The following is a 14,018-nucleotide window of genomic DNA, read 5'->3' on the forward strand; positions in this document are numbered from 1 at the left end:
AAGGTGAATTTCGTGCCACCAGAACCATGGAGTACTGGAGGACCTGGGTTTTATGTCCTGCCACTCTGGCTGGATTCTGGGCATGGGTCGGGGTCCGGTCGGCTCAGGGCTCAGCCTCAGACCCGGAAAGCTCGGTCCAGGTGCCAGCCTCTGAATGAGCCTTTCATTGGCCTCCTCCCTGGCCTCCTCCGCCCCGCTGACCTCTGCCCCTTCCGCCAAGCCGTCTGATTGGCTGCCCCTCGTCCCCCCGGCGCCTCATTGGCTCTCCTCCCTCGCCCTCCAGCCCTGCTCCTGCACGGTCTCCATCTCCCAGCAGAAGGCGCAGCCATGAATCCGTTATTCGGCCCCAACCTCTTCCTCCTCCAGCAGGAGCAGCAAGGCCTGGCCGGGCCGCTGGGGGACCCCGTGGGAAGCGACCACTTGGCCGGCGGCGGGGACGTGCCCCCGGCGCCGCTCGCCCGGGCCGGCCCGGCTCCCTACTCGCCGCCCGGGCCGGGCCCGGCGCCCCCCGCCGCCATGGCGCTCCGCAACGACCTGGGCTCCAACATCAACGTGCTCAAGACCCTGAACCTCCGCTTCCGCTGCTTCCTGGCCAAGGTGCACGAATTGGAGCGCCGCAACCGGCTGCTGGAGAAGCAGCTGCAGCAGGCGCTGGAGGAGGGTAAGCAGGGCCGGCGGGGCCTGGCTCGCCGAGACCAGGCCGTGCAGACCGGCTTCGTCAGCCCCGTCAGACCCCTGGGGCTGCCCCTGGGCGCCCGGCCGGCTGCCGTCTGCACCCCGTCGGCGCGGGTGCTGGGCTCGCCCGCGCGCTCGCCGGCAGGCCCCCTCGCGCCCTCCGCGGCCTGCCACCCGGCTCCCTCCACCTCCGCCTCCTCCGCCTACTCCTCGTCGGCCCGCTTCATGCCCGGCACCATCTGGTCCTTCTCTCACGCCCGCCGGCTCGGGCCGGGACTGGAGCCCACTTTGGTGCAAGGGCCTGGCCTGTCGTGGGTGCACCCCGACGGGGTGGGCGTCCAGATCGACACCATCACCCCCGAGATCCGCGCTCTCTACAACGTGCTGGCTAAAGTGAAGCGCGAGCGGGACGAGTACAAGCGGAGGTAGGGATCGGGAAGGTGGGGACGGGGCTCAGCTCACGCCACACTGGGGCCGGGGCTAGGTGTGCGTACAGGAGCCGAGAACAGCTGGGGCCCAAGAATCAGGGAGGAGTCAGTATGAGTAAAGCTCCTGCTGTGTAAGGAGGAGCTTGGAAGTCCACAGACGGAATTGGATATCCGGAGACTAGAATCCCTAGAGAATGTAGAAGTCAAAGCTCGTGACCGGAAGGAGGCGTCTAGGAGCCGAATACTGCGGGGAACCCTTGTTTTTCATCTAGGCTGCAGTGTTTGGAGGACTGTGTTAACTGGGGGTTTTGCGACGTGTAAAAGGGACATGGATCTGAGAGGTCACATCCGGGCTACTGCTTAATCCCCTAGTCTCAGCCCTCGGAGCGACGACTTTGTGATACAGGCTCCACATACTGAACACAAGTTAGAGGCAAAGGATGTAGTTTTAATTTGGGAGTCGAAGGGAAGTGAGAAGGGGGGTGGAGCGGGGCTGCACCTTGCAGTAGGTGATCCTGCCTCTGCCCAGGGTTTCCCAAAACGGCGTCCGAGGGAGCAGCACGGCTGCTCTGGTTCCATCCAAACCAAAATGCTGTGGGGACCTTAGGACATTTCTGGGAGTAGGTCAGAAAAGGAGGGAGGCGGAAAGAAGGAGTAAAGGGAATTCCCTAGGGAGAGGGGAAGGGACTGTGGAGTTGGCCCAGGGCTAGCGGAAGCTGGGGGATCTGAGAGTGCAGAGCTGAAGGCGGAGGAAGTGTGAAGAGGGCAGCAAGGACCCGAGTAGGAGAAGGCTGGGCACATGGACACACCACACCTTTGACACAAGGCAGCTGGGGCAGGCCGGGTCGCTCTGAAGATGAAGAGTTGGTTTTGTGCAGGGAGCCCTGCGGGGTAGCACAAGGCGCCAGGGGAGGGGATGCGACGCAGGAGTGCTGGTTGCATCCAGGTGGATCCCCTAGAGGGTTGATAACCGTGCTGTTAGGACAGGGGCATGAGCACAGCCAGCCCTTTGTACCCTCTGTGCCTGGGATGCCATGGTTGAAGACGAAGGAGATGACCGGTCAGAAAGAGGCCTTGCCTTCAGGTTTAACCTCTTAATGAGCCAGTCTGACCCCTTGTGGGCAGGCCTGGGAGTTACCCTTGCAGCCCAGTGGAGCAGAGATTGGCGTCTGGTGGGGATTGGCCGAATGTTCAGGCAAACGACTGCTGGGTCGGGTTGGGGGTCGGGGGCGAGCTTCAGGGATCTGTAACCCGCCAGAGTCTAGCAGATCACAGATGAGCAGGCTTGCTGAGGTGGAGTCCTGTCCTCATGCTGGCTGGCGTCCTTCCTTCGTTGTAGTCCATGACTGAAGTGTCTTTGGGAGTCTCAGTTATTCAGATGCCACCCAGAGCCATCCTGCCCCAGCCACTGCAGGAGTTAACTAACGCCGTCAGCAGTGGAACGTGGACAGTTCTGGAATACATCCGTAACCACAGGAACAACTGCTATTGTTGGGGTGTTTTGTTTCTAACTGGAAGAGTGATTGTCCTTGGTCCAGCTGTCCAGGGCAGCAAAGGGTTATTCCTCGGGGACGGATGAGCTCACGGCTCTGCAGCGCACTGCTGTGCAGCGGGCCTCACAGCCAGACCTGGGTGGTGCGTGATACCGGCCGCTACTCCTTCCACCCCAGATCCGCTGCCCTTTGCTCTCTTCTCTTTATAGCAAAGCTAACTCTTGTCTGTAGCCTGGAAGACATGGGCATAGTATAAGCACTAAACTGGGAAGGAGCTGAAGCCTCCTGGTTCTGGGTTCAGCTCCCTTGCCTTGTGTGACCTTGGGTGCATCTCTTTTTCCTGGTCTCCGTTTTTCCGGCATAGGAGTGGCCCCTGCTTCCTCACTTCACTCAGGGAGGCCGTTTATTTGGAAGAAAGATGTTTGCTCAATGTAGAATACATGGAAATTGCTCCAATTTTACCCATGTTTAAAGAACCTTGCGAGGGAGACCAGATTTAAATGGAGGTCAAAACGAACCCATTCGTGGGAATGTCTAGCTGGAGTACAAGTGGAAGTCTAGTGAGCTTCCAGATGGTTTATTTTCAGATTTTTTTTTTTTTTTGGTTACCCTGTGAGATTTTATTAATCTTAATCCATACCTAACTTCCTTAAGTTTCTACCTGAAACAGTTGAGTTCACTGTCCTACCCTTCCTGATGTGTCTTCTCCAGGGTTGTTGTCCTCTTGTCTGTCTTGCTTGCTTCCTCCAGGGATGCATGGACCCCAGGGGCATCAGGGTACCGCATCCCCTGCCCTCACGTTGTAGATGAAGAAACCAAGGCCCAGAAAGATAAAGGTCTTGTTTAAGAAAATACATAACCTGACACTGCTGGGGCACTTGACTGGCCTCAACTGTCTGAATGAGAATGCCTGAGCGAGGGGAGGAGGATGTGAGGGCCAGCTGGGTGGGGAGCCAGGAAGGCGGGAGGGGAGCTGGGCTGCCTTCTCCCCGCCCAGCCGCCGGGAGGGGCAGCCACGGTGATGTCAAGGTGTTATTATTAGGAATACTGCAGTGCGGATCTGAGTGAGGAGCGGAAGAGCTAGGAGAGATGGGCCTGGAGGAGGAGCCCAGGGAAGAGAGCTGAGAGGCACCTGGGAACAGAGGTGGAGGGGAGGGGAGGGGAAGACCAGATCCTGGGCCTGCAGAGTGTGTCCTCCGTGCTGCCCCCTAACCACCTTCCAACACCTAACCACCTGGCGTTGAGGTTTCTCTCTTGGTGCAGTTCCCCTGCTTTCTCAGCCTGGAGGAAGCCTTTCCAGGATGGGGGAGAAGTGCTGGGCTATGTCCGCGGGGTCTGAGGAGTCCTGCTGTTCCAGCCAACCTTGCGGGGCCCTGAAGTCCATCCTAAGCAGGGGTGTTGCCCCCGCCCCTGCCTTCCTGCCTCTGTGAGGAGGAGGGGGACGCACTGGCCAGCTCCCAGCCTTGGCCAGGAGTGTCTTCTAGCCTACTCGTGGCCTCAGGCTCTGCATTCCGGGGCCCAGGAGGCCCTGCCTCTAGTTCTCATCCACCACAGTAACGAGGCACTTTTCCACGCTCGTTTCCCTCTCCCTCTGGGTGTGGGTGCTTAGTGATCCCGGGCTCCTGCCTGCACCCTGGCCCCTCTCTGCGGCTCACCCGGGGCCTCTGGGTGGGCAGTTTCTGGAGCTTGAGGGGATGGACTTCAAGCGTTTCCTACCAGGCTCTTGACCAACTTTGCTGACGCCATGTGTGTCCTGCAGCTGCTTTTACAGGATTAATGGTACCTCAGGAGGCAGGGGCAGCGGGCTAGACGAGCTCTGCTCTGGTGCAGGCAGCAGGCGGGAGCCCGGATCTGAGGACTGGAGGTGGGAGACCGGGCCGGCTGGTGTGGGCAGGAGGGGGACGAGGCCGGCCGGACAGCTGGTCGGGCTGGGCCCTGCGAGGGAGCGGAGCAGCCGCAGTTGCTCTTAAATGGTGCGAGGCCTGAGGTTCCGGGAAGGCAGCTGGTGAGCTGGGAGCTGGCGGGGAGCCTGGAGCCACACGTCTGTGCCCGGCTCCTCCCGTCTGGGGAAGCAGACCCAGGGCTGGGGCCTGAGCCAGACGGGCGGGGGGCGGAGAGCGGAGGCGGGAGGACCCCGCACCCAGGCGCTGGCCCTTCGCTGTCTGCAGGTGGGAAGAGGAGTACGCGGTGAGACTGCAGCTGCAGGAGCGCGTGCACGAGCTCCAGGAGGTGAGGGCCGCCCCGCCCCGCCTCGTCCCGCCTGCCCCGGCCGCCGCCCGCAGGCAGCGCGGCTCACGAGGGTTTCTCCCCGACCGTAGGAGGCCCAGGAGGCCGACGCCTGCCAGGAGGAGCTGGCCCTGAAGGTGGAGCAGCTGAAGGCCGAGCTGGTGGTCTTCAAGGGGCTCATGAGCAACGTGAGTGCGGCCACGTCACCCCTCGTCCCTACCCGCCAGGGGCGAGGCTGCCTGAGGCTAGGGAGCCGCCGGCCTTTTTAGTTGCACCCAATTCACTGACCCTCCCCCCAGCGTACGTGCTTCCATTGCTTTTCCCCCTTGCCCACCCCCTAACCCCGGAGAAGAAGACAGAGCAAAAGTCCCCGTGGCCTCCATCGTCACTCAGGGTGGTTTGCTCACAGTGTGGCCCTGGGTGAAGTGCTGACCCTCTCTGCCTTAATATCTGGGTCTGTGGAATGGGATAGTCAAGCACGTACTTCGCAGGCTGGTTCGAAGGCTGCGGCGCTAGTTCAGTGTCAGCTGAGGTCACCGTTGCGATCCTTTCTCCACTCTCACAGCCCCTGGTGGTCACAGTCAGTCTCTCTTGGAGCCTGAGTTCCAGGAGGGAGCCCCCTGCATGTCCCTGCCACTGGGCCGTGCCCTTCGGGGGCCCCGTCTGGCCAGGGAGCCAGCTGTCCTGGGCAGAGTGCTGGAGGGGCACCCAGGAAAAGGGGTGCCTTCTGCTGGGAGGGGCCGTGCATCTGGGAGGATGAGGGGACGTTGACGGGCCCTGAGGACCCCCTCACCGCCCCCGTGCTCCCCGCACAGAACCTGTCCGACCTGGACACGAAGATCCAGGAGAAGGCCATGAAGGTGGACATGGACATCTGCCGCCGCATCGACATCACCGCCAAGCTCTGCGACTTGGCCCAGCAGCGCAACTGCGAGGACGTGATCAAGATGTTCCAGGTGAGGGCGAGGGGCGCCTGGGTCCGGCCCCCGCCCCGTCCCACGGCCTGGTGTCCGCACCCGAGCTCTGTAGGGGGGCGCGGGGCCGCGAGAGCCCGGTCCTCCGCGGGAGCTGGGCCCTGGCGGGACGAGGCTGGGGGGCGAGGGACAGCCTCTGGAGAGGAGTCTGGAGCGGGCTCTAACGCCATCTCTCCCCTCCCCTCTCTCTCCCTCCGCCTCCTCGCCTCTCTGCCTTTCATCTTCTCTTGCTTCCTCCACAGAAGAAGCTGGTTAGTTCTGCTCTCACGCGAGCTTCTTGCGTCCCCGGCCCATTTCTCAGCTCCCCAGGCCTCCTGACCCGCGGGGCTCGCAGCGCAGACCCCTCCCCTCGATCCTCCTGCCCTTCTCCCTTCTTTCTCTCCCCACCCCTCTCTCCCTCTCCCCCTTCTATCCCTCTCCCCCTTCTCTGCCTCTCCCCCCTTCTCTCCCTCTCCCCCCTTCTCTCTCCCTCTCCCCCTTCTCTCTCCCTCTCCCCCTTCTATACCTCTCCCCCCTTCTATACCTCTCCCCTCTTTCTCTCTCCCTCTCCCCTTTCTCTCTCCCTCTCCCCCCTTCTCTCTCCCTCTTCCCCTTCTCTCCCTCTCCCGCTTCTCTCTCTCCCTATCCCTTTCCCTCTCCCCCTCCCCCTTCCCTCTCCCCCCTTCCCTCTCCCTCTTTCCCTTCCCTCTCCCTCTCCCCCTTCTCTCTCCCTCTCCCCCTTCTCTCCCTCTCCCCCTTCTCTCTCCCTCTCCCCCTTCTCTCTCCCTCTCCCCCTTCTCTCCCTCTCCCCCTTCTCTCCCTCTCCCCTTGTCTCTCCCTCTCCCCCTTCTCTCTCCCTCTCCCCCTTCTCTCCCTCTCCCCCTTCTCTCTCTCCCTATCCCTTTCCCTCTCCCCCTCCCCCTTCCCTCTCCCCCCTTCCCTCTCCCTCTTTCCCTTCCCTCTCCCTCTCCCCCTTCTCTCTCCCTCTCCCCCTTCTCTCCCTCTCCCCCTTCTCTCTCCCTCTTTCCCTTCCCTCTCCCTCTCCCCCTTCTCTCTCCCTCTCCCCCTTCTCTCCCTCTCCCCCTTCTCTCTCCCTCTCCCCCTTCTCTCTCCCTCTCCCCCCTCTCTCCCTCTCCTGCCTTCTCTCCCTCTCCCCCTTGTCTCTCCCTCTCCCCCTTGTCTCTCCCATCCCCCTTCTACCCCTCTCCCCCTTCTATCCCTCTCCCCTCTTTCTCTCTCCCTCTCCCCCTTCTCTCCCTCTCCCCCCTCTCTCTCCCTCTCCCCCCTTCTCTCTCTCTCTCCCCCCTTCTCTCTCTCCCTCTCCCTTTCCCTTTCCCTCTCCCCCTTCCCTCTCCCCCCTTCCCTCTCCCTCTCCCCCTTCTCTCTCCCTCTCCCCCTTCTCTCCCTCTCCCCCTTCTCTCCCTCTCCCCCTTCTCTCTCCCTCTCCCCCTTCTCTCCCTCTCCCTCCTTGTCTCTCCCTCTCCCCCTTCTATCCCTCTCCCCCTTCTATCCCTCTCCCCCCTTCTCTCTCCCTCTCCCCCTTCTCTCCCTCTCCCCCTTCCCTCTCCCTCTCCCCCTTCTCTCCCTCTCCCCCCTTCCCTCTCCCCCTTCTCTCTCCCTCTCCCCCTTCTCTCCCTCTCCCCCTTCTATCCCTCTCCCCCCTTCTCTCTCCCTCTCCCCCTTCTCTCCCTCTCCCCCCTTCCCTCTCCCCCTTCTCTCTCCCTCTCCCCCTTCTCTCCCTCTCCCCCTTGTCTCTCCCTCTCCCCCTTCTCTCCCTCTCCCCCTTCTATCCCTCTCCCCTCTTTCTCTCTCTCTCCCCCTTCTATCCCTCTCCCCCTTCTCTCTCCCTCTCCCCCCTTCTCTCTCCCTCTCCCCCCTTTTCTCTACCTCTTCCCCACTTCTATCCCTCTCCCCCTTCTCTCTCCCTCTCCCCCTTTTATCCCTCTCCCCCTTTTATCCCTCTCCCCCTTTTATCCCTCTCTCCCTCTCCCCCTCCCCCTTCCCTCTCCCCCTCCCCTCTCCCCTTCCCCCTCCCTCTCCCCCCTTCTCTCCCTCTTCCCCCTTCTCTCTCCCCCCACTTCTCTCTCCCCCCGACCTGTTCTCTCTCTCCCTCCCCTTCTTCTCTCTCCCTCTCCCCATTCTCTTTCCCTCTCCCCCCTTCTCTCTCCCTCTCCCCCTTCTCTTTCCCTCTCCCCCCTTCTCTCTCCCCCCACTTCTCTCTCCCCCCCACCTGTTCTCTCTCTCCCTCCCCTTCTTCTCTCTCCCTTCTTCTCTCATTCTTCTGCCTCCATTTCTCTCTCTCCCTTTGCCCTCTGGCTTCCAGATCTGGATGTGTGACTCAGGTTCTGCTTTGTCAACTCTGTGTCTCCCTCCTCCTTGCAGCCTGAAAGTTCCCTCTCAGTTCAGTCATTTCACTAGAAGACTTTTTTTAGAAAAGAAATCCTCTGGGCCATTATGCACATCTTACTGTGGTCGAGGCCAGCCATTTCCCCCTTATCTTACTGCTCTGTTTTCTCTGTTTCTTGTCTGTCTTCCTCCTAGTCTGCAGCCCCGTCCCCATCTGTGTCTGTCTGCCTGTCTCGGTGACGCTGGTGTTTCTGTTCCGTCTTGTAACTGTGTCTTCTCTCTGTCTGCCCGCCCTGCCCGCTGGTCCATGCTTCCCTCCCCTGCCGGCGCCCACGCCCTTCTCCTCATGCACCCGGCCTCGTCTCTGTAGTCTCTGCACTTGTCTCCCATTAAGGTCCCGTCCATGGGGGGGCGGAAGCGGGAGCGCAAGGCTGCCGTCGAGGAGGACACCTCCCTGTCGGAGAGTGACGGGCCCTGCCACCCCGACGGGGATGAGGAGGAGAGCACGGCCCTCAGCATCAACGAGGAGATGCAGCGCATGCTGAACCAGCTGTGAGTCCCGCAGGCCCTCGCCGCCCCTCCCCCGAGGCCGGGGCCCCGCCCAGCAGCCCCTCCCTGCCGCCCGCCTTGACGCCGGGGCTCCCTGTCTCTAGGAGGGAGTATGATTTTGAGGACGACTGTGACAGCCTGACTTGGGAGGAGACCGAGGAGACCCTGCTGCTCTGGGAGGATTTCTCGGGCTATGCGCTGGCTGCTGCAGAGGCCCCGGGAGAGGTAACCGCCCTCCCGGCCGCAGGGTCCCGGCTCCTCCTCGCCGGGCGCCAGGCCCGGCTCCTCCCCGCCCACCGCCCACTCCGTGCTCTGTCTTGCCTTTGTGGCCACCATCCGTCACCTGCTTCTCCCTGGTCCTTTGTCCTCGTCCCCTCTCTCTCCGCTTCCTTTAACCTGACTCGCTCTCTCCCTCCTCGCCTTGCCCTGTGGTGCCCCGTCCCACCCCTCCCATCTGGCCTCCCCCTGCTTCCCTTTCCTCTCCAGCAGCCGGAAGACAGTTTGGAGAAGGTGATTAAAGATACTGAGTCCCTGTTCAAAACCCGGGAGAAAGAGTATCAGGAAACCATCGACCAGATAGAGGTAAGGCCGTGCGCTGAAGCTGAGGGGCCCAGGTTCCCGGTGGGTCGCAGGTGCAGTGGCCTCACCCCTGCGGGACCCCAGACACCAGGGCCCCCCCATTTCTTCCTGGCGGGGGCGGAGTGACCTCCGCACTGTAGCACCTCGGGCTGGGGAGGGAGGCCGATGGCTCTCTCACTTACTTCCACTCCAACTTTCAGCAGGCCTCTTCTCTCTGAGCCTGCTTCTGTATCTGTAAAGTGGGGTTCTTACGAAGACCTCCCGCAGCGCTGTTTGAAGGTCCAGTGAAATAAGGCCCAGGCGCGGCGTGGGGCAGCGTCCGTCCCGTAGCCGGCACAGCGTGTAGTCGTCGCTTTGTTACCATTGCTGGTATTCTTGTTAGCGCCGTAGGGAAGTCCCCTCGGACGGACTTGAACTTTGAGCCAGTGGGGAAACCTCCATTCTTATTCCCCAGCCTCGAGGAGCCTTCTAGAGATGCGAGTGGAACTGGCGCTTCAACTTAAACTCTAGGCCTCTGGGGGCGGCGGGAAGGATTCGTGGCACCTGGGAGGAGGGCCTGTGGGACGAGGCTTGCGTGTGATTCTCGTGAGCCCTCCTGCCTGAGCAAGCGTGAGAGGCTCCTTTCCACGCGCTCTGACTTGGGGATGAGGCTGGGGGCCTTCTGGACCTCTCAGCCTTTCTCCAAGCCCGCTGCCCTCACAGCGGCAGTGGAAGTTGAGGAATTATTTTCCTACATCCTCACTCCCCGAACGCACATTAGCTGGCCCTGCTCCTTTAAGCAAAACCTGCTTTCATTTTTTTTTTTTTTTTTTTTGCCCAGGCAGACAGATGCTCACTTTTAAAGGCACTGCTGGGGACTTCCCTGGCAGTCACACGGTTAAGACTCCACACTTCCACTGCAGGGGGCGCGGGTTCGCGCCCCAGTTCGATCCCGATCCCCCCGGTCCCGGTCCCTGTCCCGTATGCCATGTGGCCAAAAAAAAGAAAAGAAAGCCACAGCCAGCTGTGTGCCACTAGCTGAAGAGCTGGTCGGGGGAACTGCACTCCGCTCTCCCGTTTACACCCAGCCCACTGTCCTCCTCCTCCCTACGGCTAGAATGGCCTGAGGGGAGGTGTCAGGAGGGCGGACACGGTGGTGTTGGTTGCAGTGTTGCTCCTGGACATCCAAATGGGACACCTGAGGTCCCTTTAACTCAGTGACCTTTGATCTCTCAGGGGCCCTGGGATGGAGGCAAGGACCATTTCCATCATTGGATGGTGAGACCAAGGCGCAGGTGGAGGGTGGGCGGGAATTCTTTCCCCCCACCCCTTCCCCTCCATCTGCTCCCAGCCTCACCCCTCCGCCCTGCCCCGCTGCCAGCGTGCACGGGGTTTGCAGTGTGGCTTTTGGGGTCGTCTCCTTCCTGCAGCCCTGCTCTGACTGTGTAGAGACTGGCAGCCGTCCTAGCCTCGTATTCCACTGGAATATGTTTGGTTCGTTCCCTTGTTCCCTGCCCCGCGGAGTGATGGGCCCCAGAACCCACCCCTCCTCTTTAATACCGGCTCCCCTGAGGTGTACGGATTGGGGTGTAGGTGGCGGCCGGTCTGGACAAGAGCTGGCGGCACCGTATTTCCCTCCTGGACTGAGCAGTCGGTGCGTCCTGCCCCTGGACATGCTCTTGCTACTGGGGGCCCCGGCTGGGATCCCAGCTCTGGAGCCAAGGCTGTCGTTTGAGCCGTGCTCACTAGGGCTTCTGATGCACCCAGGCTACCATCTCTTTGTCTGGCTCTGTGACTATTTTCTTTTCCCTCCGAGTTCCCATCCTTTCTGCCCAGTTCAGACCGTCCACGGGTGGCTTCCCGCCCTTGCTCTCTGCTCTCGGGCAGTCAAGCACGTCACCTCCGCCTCCCCTTGTGGCCCCCGTTCCTTGGGCCCAGAACAAAGGGAGGCGGCACGTTGTCGGTGGCCCAGATCTTTCACCGCCTCCGCGCCTGGCTGTCAGCTCTACCTCCGAGCCTGGGGCGCAGAGGCGGGGTCTGGGCGGGAGACTGCGTGCCCTCGGCTCTGGGCCGCACATCCTGTCACGCATGACGTGTCTTGAGTCGGGCTACATCTCAGAGCCCGTCGGACATTCAGCGAGGCAGGCAGTCCCTCCGTTTCTCTCTGAAAAGGACTTACAAGTGAGAAAAGCAACGAGAGGGAATAGGTGGCAGGAGAGCAGAGTGCCTTTCACCAGGGCCCCGCGGCCTCTCGGCCATGAGCCTCGTGGACGCTGCTTGAAGTTAACTAATGACTCTGCCGTCGAGGTGCGGGGCGTGTGCGCAGGGATGAGTAGGCCCCGTGGCCAGCCCTGCCAGGAGCTCCCAGCTGGCAGAGGGGGACAGGCTGGGGGGACAGTGCTGTGTGGGGAGTGAGGACCGGCGCAGGCCCCAGGGGGGCCCGGGAAGGGGCAGGGTCATCCCCACGTGCCGCCCGAGCACTCGGGAGCATCCCTTCCTCACAGCTCTCGTTGGGAGTCTGTTCCGAGAATGCAGGCCCAGAGCAGATCCCTTAGTGAGAGCCTCTGTGGGAGAGACGCCCGGGGAAACTAGAAGGAATGGTGGGGTATCAGGCGCCTCCTGCCTTGAGCTGGTTTAGTTTAAAACCTGAGTGAGTCCTTCACTTCCACTGCGGCTGCCTGTGCCCCCGGCCGGGGTGCCCTTGGCAGGTTAGCCTCCTGGGGGCAGGGGACAGGGGCCCTGCTGACCCGGCGGCCCTGCCCCCGCCACAGCTGGAGCTGGCCACGGCCAAGAACGACATGAACCGGCACCTGCACGAGTACATGGAGATGTGCAGCATGAAGCGGGGCCTGGACGTGCAGATGGAGACCTGCCGCCGGCTCATCACCCAGTCCGGGGACCGGTAAGGGCCCCCCCGGGCACAAGTGGGGAGGGCACAGTACCCGGCGCCCCTCACTGGAGAGCCCTGAGACCCTCTGGCAGCGACTCAGGCCTGTCTTGCCGTGGGGCTGCCTGTTGGAGGTCGCCTGGTCTGCTTGCCCCCGCCCGGCAGCTCCCTCCCCCTCGGCAGTTGGATGATACAGGCGTCCATCCGTCCATCCGTGGTTGGACTGCCGAAACCTCCTGACGCCGCTGACTCTGGCGGCTCCCCTGGTTAGAAAGGCAGCTAAAAACTGACAAGGAGCGCAAGGGAAAGATCTTTATCTAAAGTCAGCGCCACAATTTGTGCCTTTGACCCTGCGTAAGTTTTTAAAAATCGCAAGACCACTTCATAGACGTGAAGCTGGGGCCGCAGAGCCGGTGCCCTCCGGCTCCGGCGGTGTCTCGTACTGTGACCTCAGATACTTCTGAACTCAGCCTCTCCGAGTCCCCAAGTTAAAGTGGGGACCGTTTCTTCCCCCTTCCCCCCCTCCCTTGCCCGGTGGTCCTTCTGCCCTGAGACGCTGCTCACCTGCCTGCCAGGGGATCAGGCCAGGGGTGGTGGGCGAGCCAGCCTTGTCAGGATTCCTCCCCGCCCCGTGGTTACAGCCGACGCTCTTTTCTAGAAAGTCTCCTGCTTTCACTGCGGCCCCGCTTAGCGACCTGCCGCCCCCGCCGCCACCAAGCGAGGCTGAGGACTCCGATCGCGATGTCTCATCTGACGGCGCCATGAGATAGGGGCCTTCTCCAGCTCGGCCCGCTGGGACTCACCGGGGCAGAGGGCTGGGTGGTTCACAGAAGGGAACGCCGTTTGTCCTGCGGCACCGAGCCTGGCCCCGGCGATGGGGCGCTCCTCCCCAGCCTCCTCCCTCGGTCCTCGGCCTCTCTAGGGCTCTGGGGTGTCTGGAGTGAGACTTGGCCTGCCCTTCCCAGGCGACTCCCTGCACAGCCGGCTCTCCTGCCTTCATGCGTGGGTGAATGCTACTTTCCTATCTTTAAAATGCTGCCAGAGCGCTCGTGGCCCCTCACCCTCTCCACTGAGTAAGGAACGTGATGGATTGTCCTTCCTTCCGTCCCTGTGGCCTCGAGCCAGCTGGCTGTCTTGAGTCTGTACTGGTGCTAACTGGCCTGGGCACTGGTATGAAGGGGATTAGGCTGGACATTCTGTGGCTTTTGCACCAGAGAGGGCTTCCCTCCGTGGCACAAGCGGAGGGAGCGGGCCCGGGCAGGGCGCTCGTCCTCGCTGTTGTCCGAGTGCTCACGGCTGGCTGCCGGTCAACAGCAGTGATGTGGCTGTGAGCCTTCCCTGGTGGAAGTGCCACGCATTACAGGGGCCTTGGTCGTCCGGTCCCGGCAGCTTCTGGGTCTGACTGGGTGCAGTGTCAGTATCGTGGAGGGAGACAGAAGCCCCTGCTTGTTTCCCAGTCACCGCCCGGTGACAGAAAGGTGAAGCTGTGTGTGTGTGTGGGGGGGGGGCACGTGTGTGTGCACACGAGCGTGTATGTGGACGCATGTGCGCTCAGGGTCTCAGTTTCTTCAAGCATCAGCTGCAGGTGTGCCTCCTCCGTTGTCTGTCACAAGCTGAGACCAACTGGCTGAGTGAGAAGATGTCCTGGACTCGGAAAAGCTTGGCGAACTGGGGCTACAGAGACCGAGGGTCCCTCAGCGTCACTGCCTGAGGTGGGCTGGGCTGAGCTGTTTGTGTGGAATCTAATAATCATGAAACTGGCGACTATTTATTGAACACGTCTGTGTCACTGTTTCCAGCACTTTCTGGTGGTGGTTATACAGTCCTCTGCACGGAGTGCGCTAGTTATCACTTTAAAAACATGCAGGTGCAAGGCTGGTGCAGAGGTTTCAAGTAACCTGCC

General features: G+C 61.7%; 1 protein-coding gene across 7 annotated transcripts; it reads left to right on the forward strand.

The window, feature by feature from the left end:
- Positions 1–295: 295 nt before the first annotated feature.
- IFFO1 (intermediate filament family orphan 1) lies at positions 296–13,891 on the forward strand. 7 transcript variants are annotated; one of them, XR_014295331.1, is made up of 11 exons: positions 306–1,100; positions 4,356–4,460; positions 4,765–4,825; positions 4,915–5,010; positions 5,638–5,778; positions 8,516–8,673; positions 8,775–8,895; positions 9,157–9,252; positions 10,465–10,506; positions 10,659–11,535; positions 12,000–12,086. XR_014295331.1 is itself a non-coding variant. In XM_082636237.1 (10 exons), exons 1-10 carry the CDS (start codon positions 328–330, stop codon positions 12,883–12,885), a joined length of 1,794 nt encoding a protein of 597 aa, XP_082492363.1. In that variant the 5' UTR covers positions 306–327; the 3' UTR covers positions 12,886–13,891. The 7 variants fall into 7 exon arrangements, 5 of the variants coding, with proteins under 5 accessions (XP_082492367.1, XP_082492363.1, XP_082492364.1 ...); XR_014295332.1 differs by having other exon boundaries at positions 9,160–9,252; XM_082636237.1 differs by lacking the exons at positions 10,465–10,506; positions 10,659–11,535 and adding an exon at positions 12,774–13,891 and having other exon boundaries at positions 12,000–12,130.
- Positions 13,892–14,018: the final 127 nt, after the last annotated feature.

The sequence above is a fragment of the Mesoplodon mirus genome (assembly GCF_964341445.2).
Source record: "Mesoplodon mirus genome assembly, chromosome: 11".
NCBI classification, from domain to species: domain Eukaryota; kingdom Metazoa; phylum Chordata; class Mammalia; order Artiodactyla; family Ziphiidae; genus Mesoplodon; species Mesoplodon mirus.

Excerpts from the sequence above, each read along its gene's own strand:
- IFFO1 (XM_082636237.1), top strand. The coding sequence starts at position 328 with ATGAATCCGTTATTCGGCCCCAACCTCTTCCTCCTCCAGCAGGAGCAG. Across the intron at positions 5,011-5,637 it reads TCAAGGGGCTCATGAGCAAC|AACCTGTCCGACCTGGACAC; the intron begins GTGAGTGCGGCC and ends CTCCCCGCACAG. Across the intron at positions 9,253-11,999 it reads AAACCATCGACCAGATAGAG|CTGGAGCTGGCCACGGCCAA; the intron begins GTAAGGCCGTGC and ends CCCCCGCCACAG.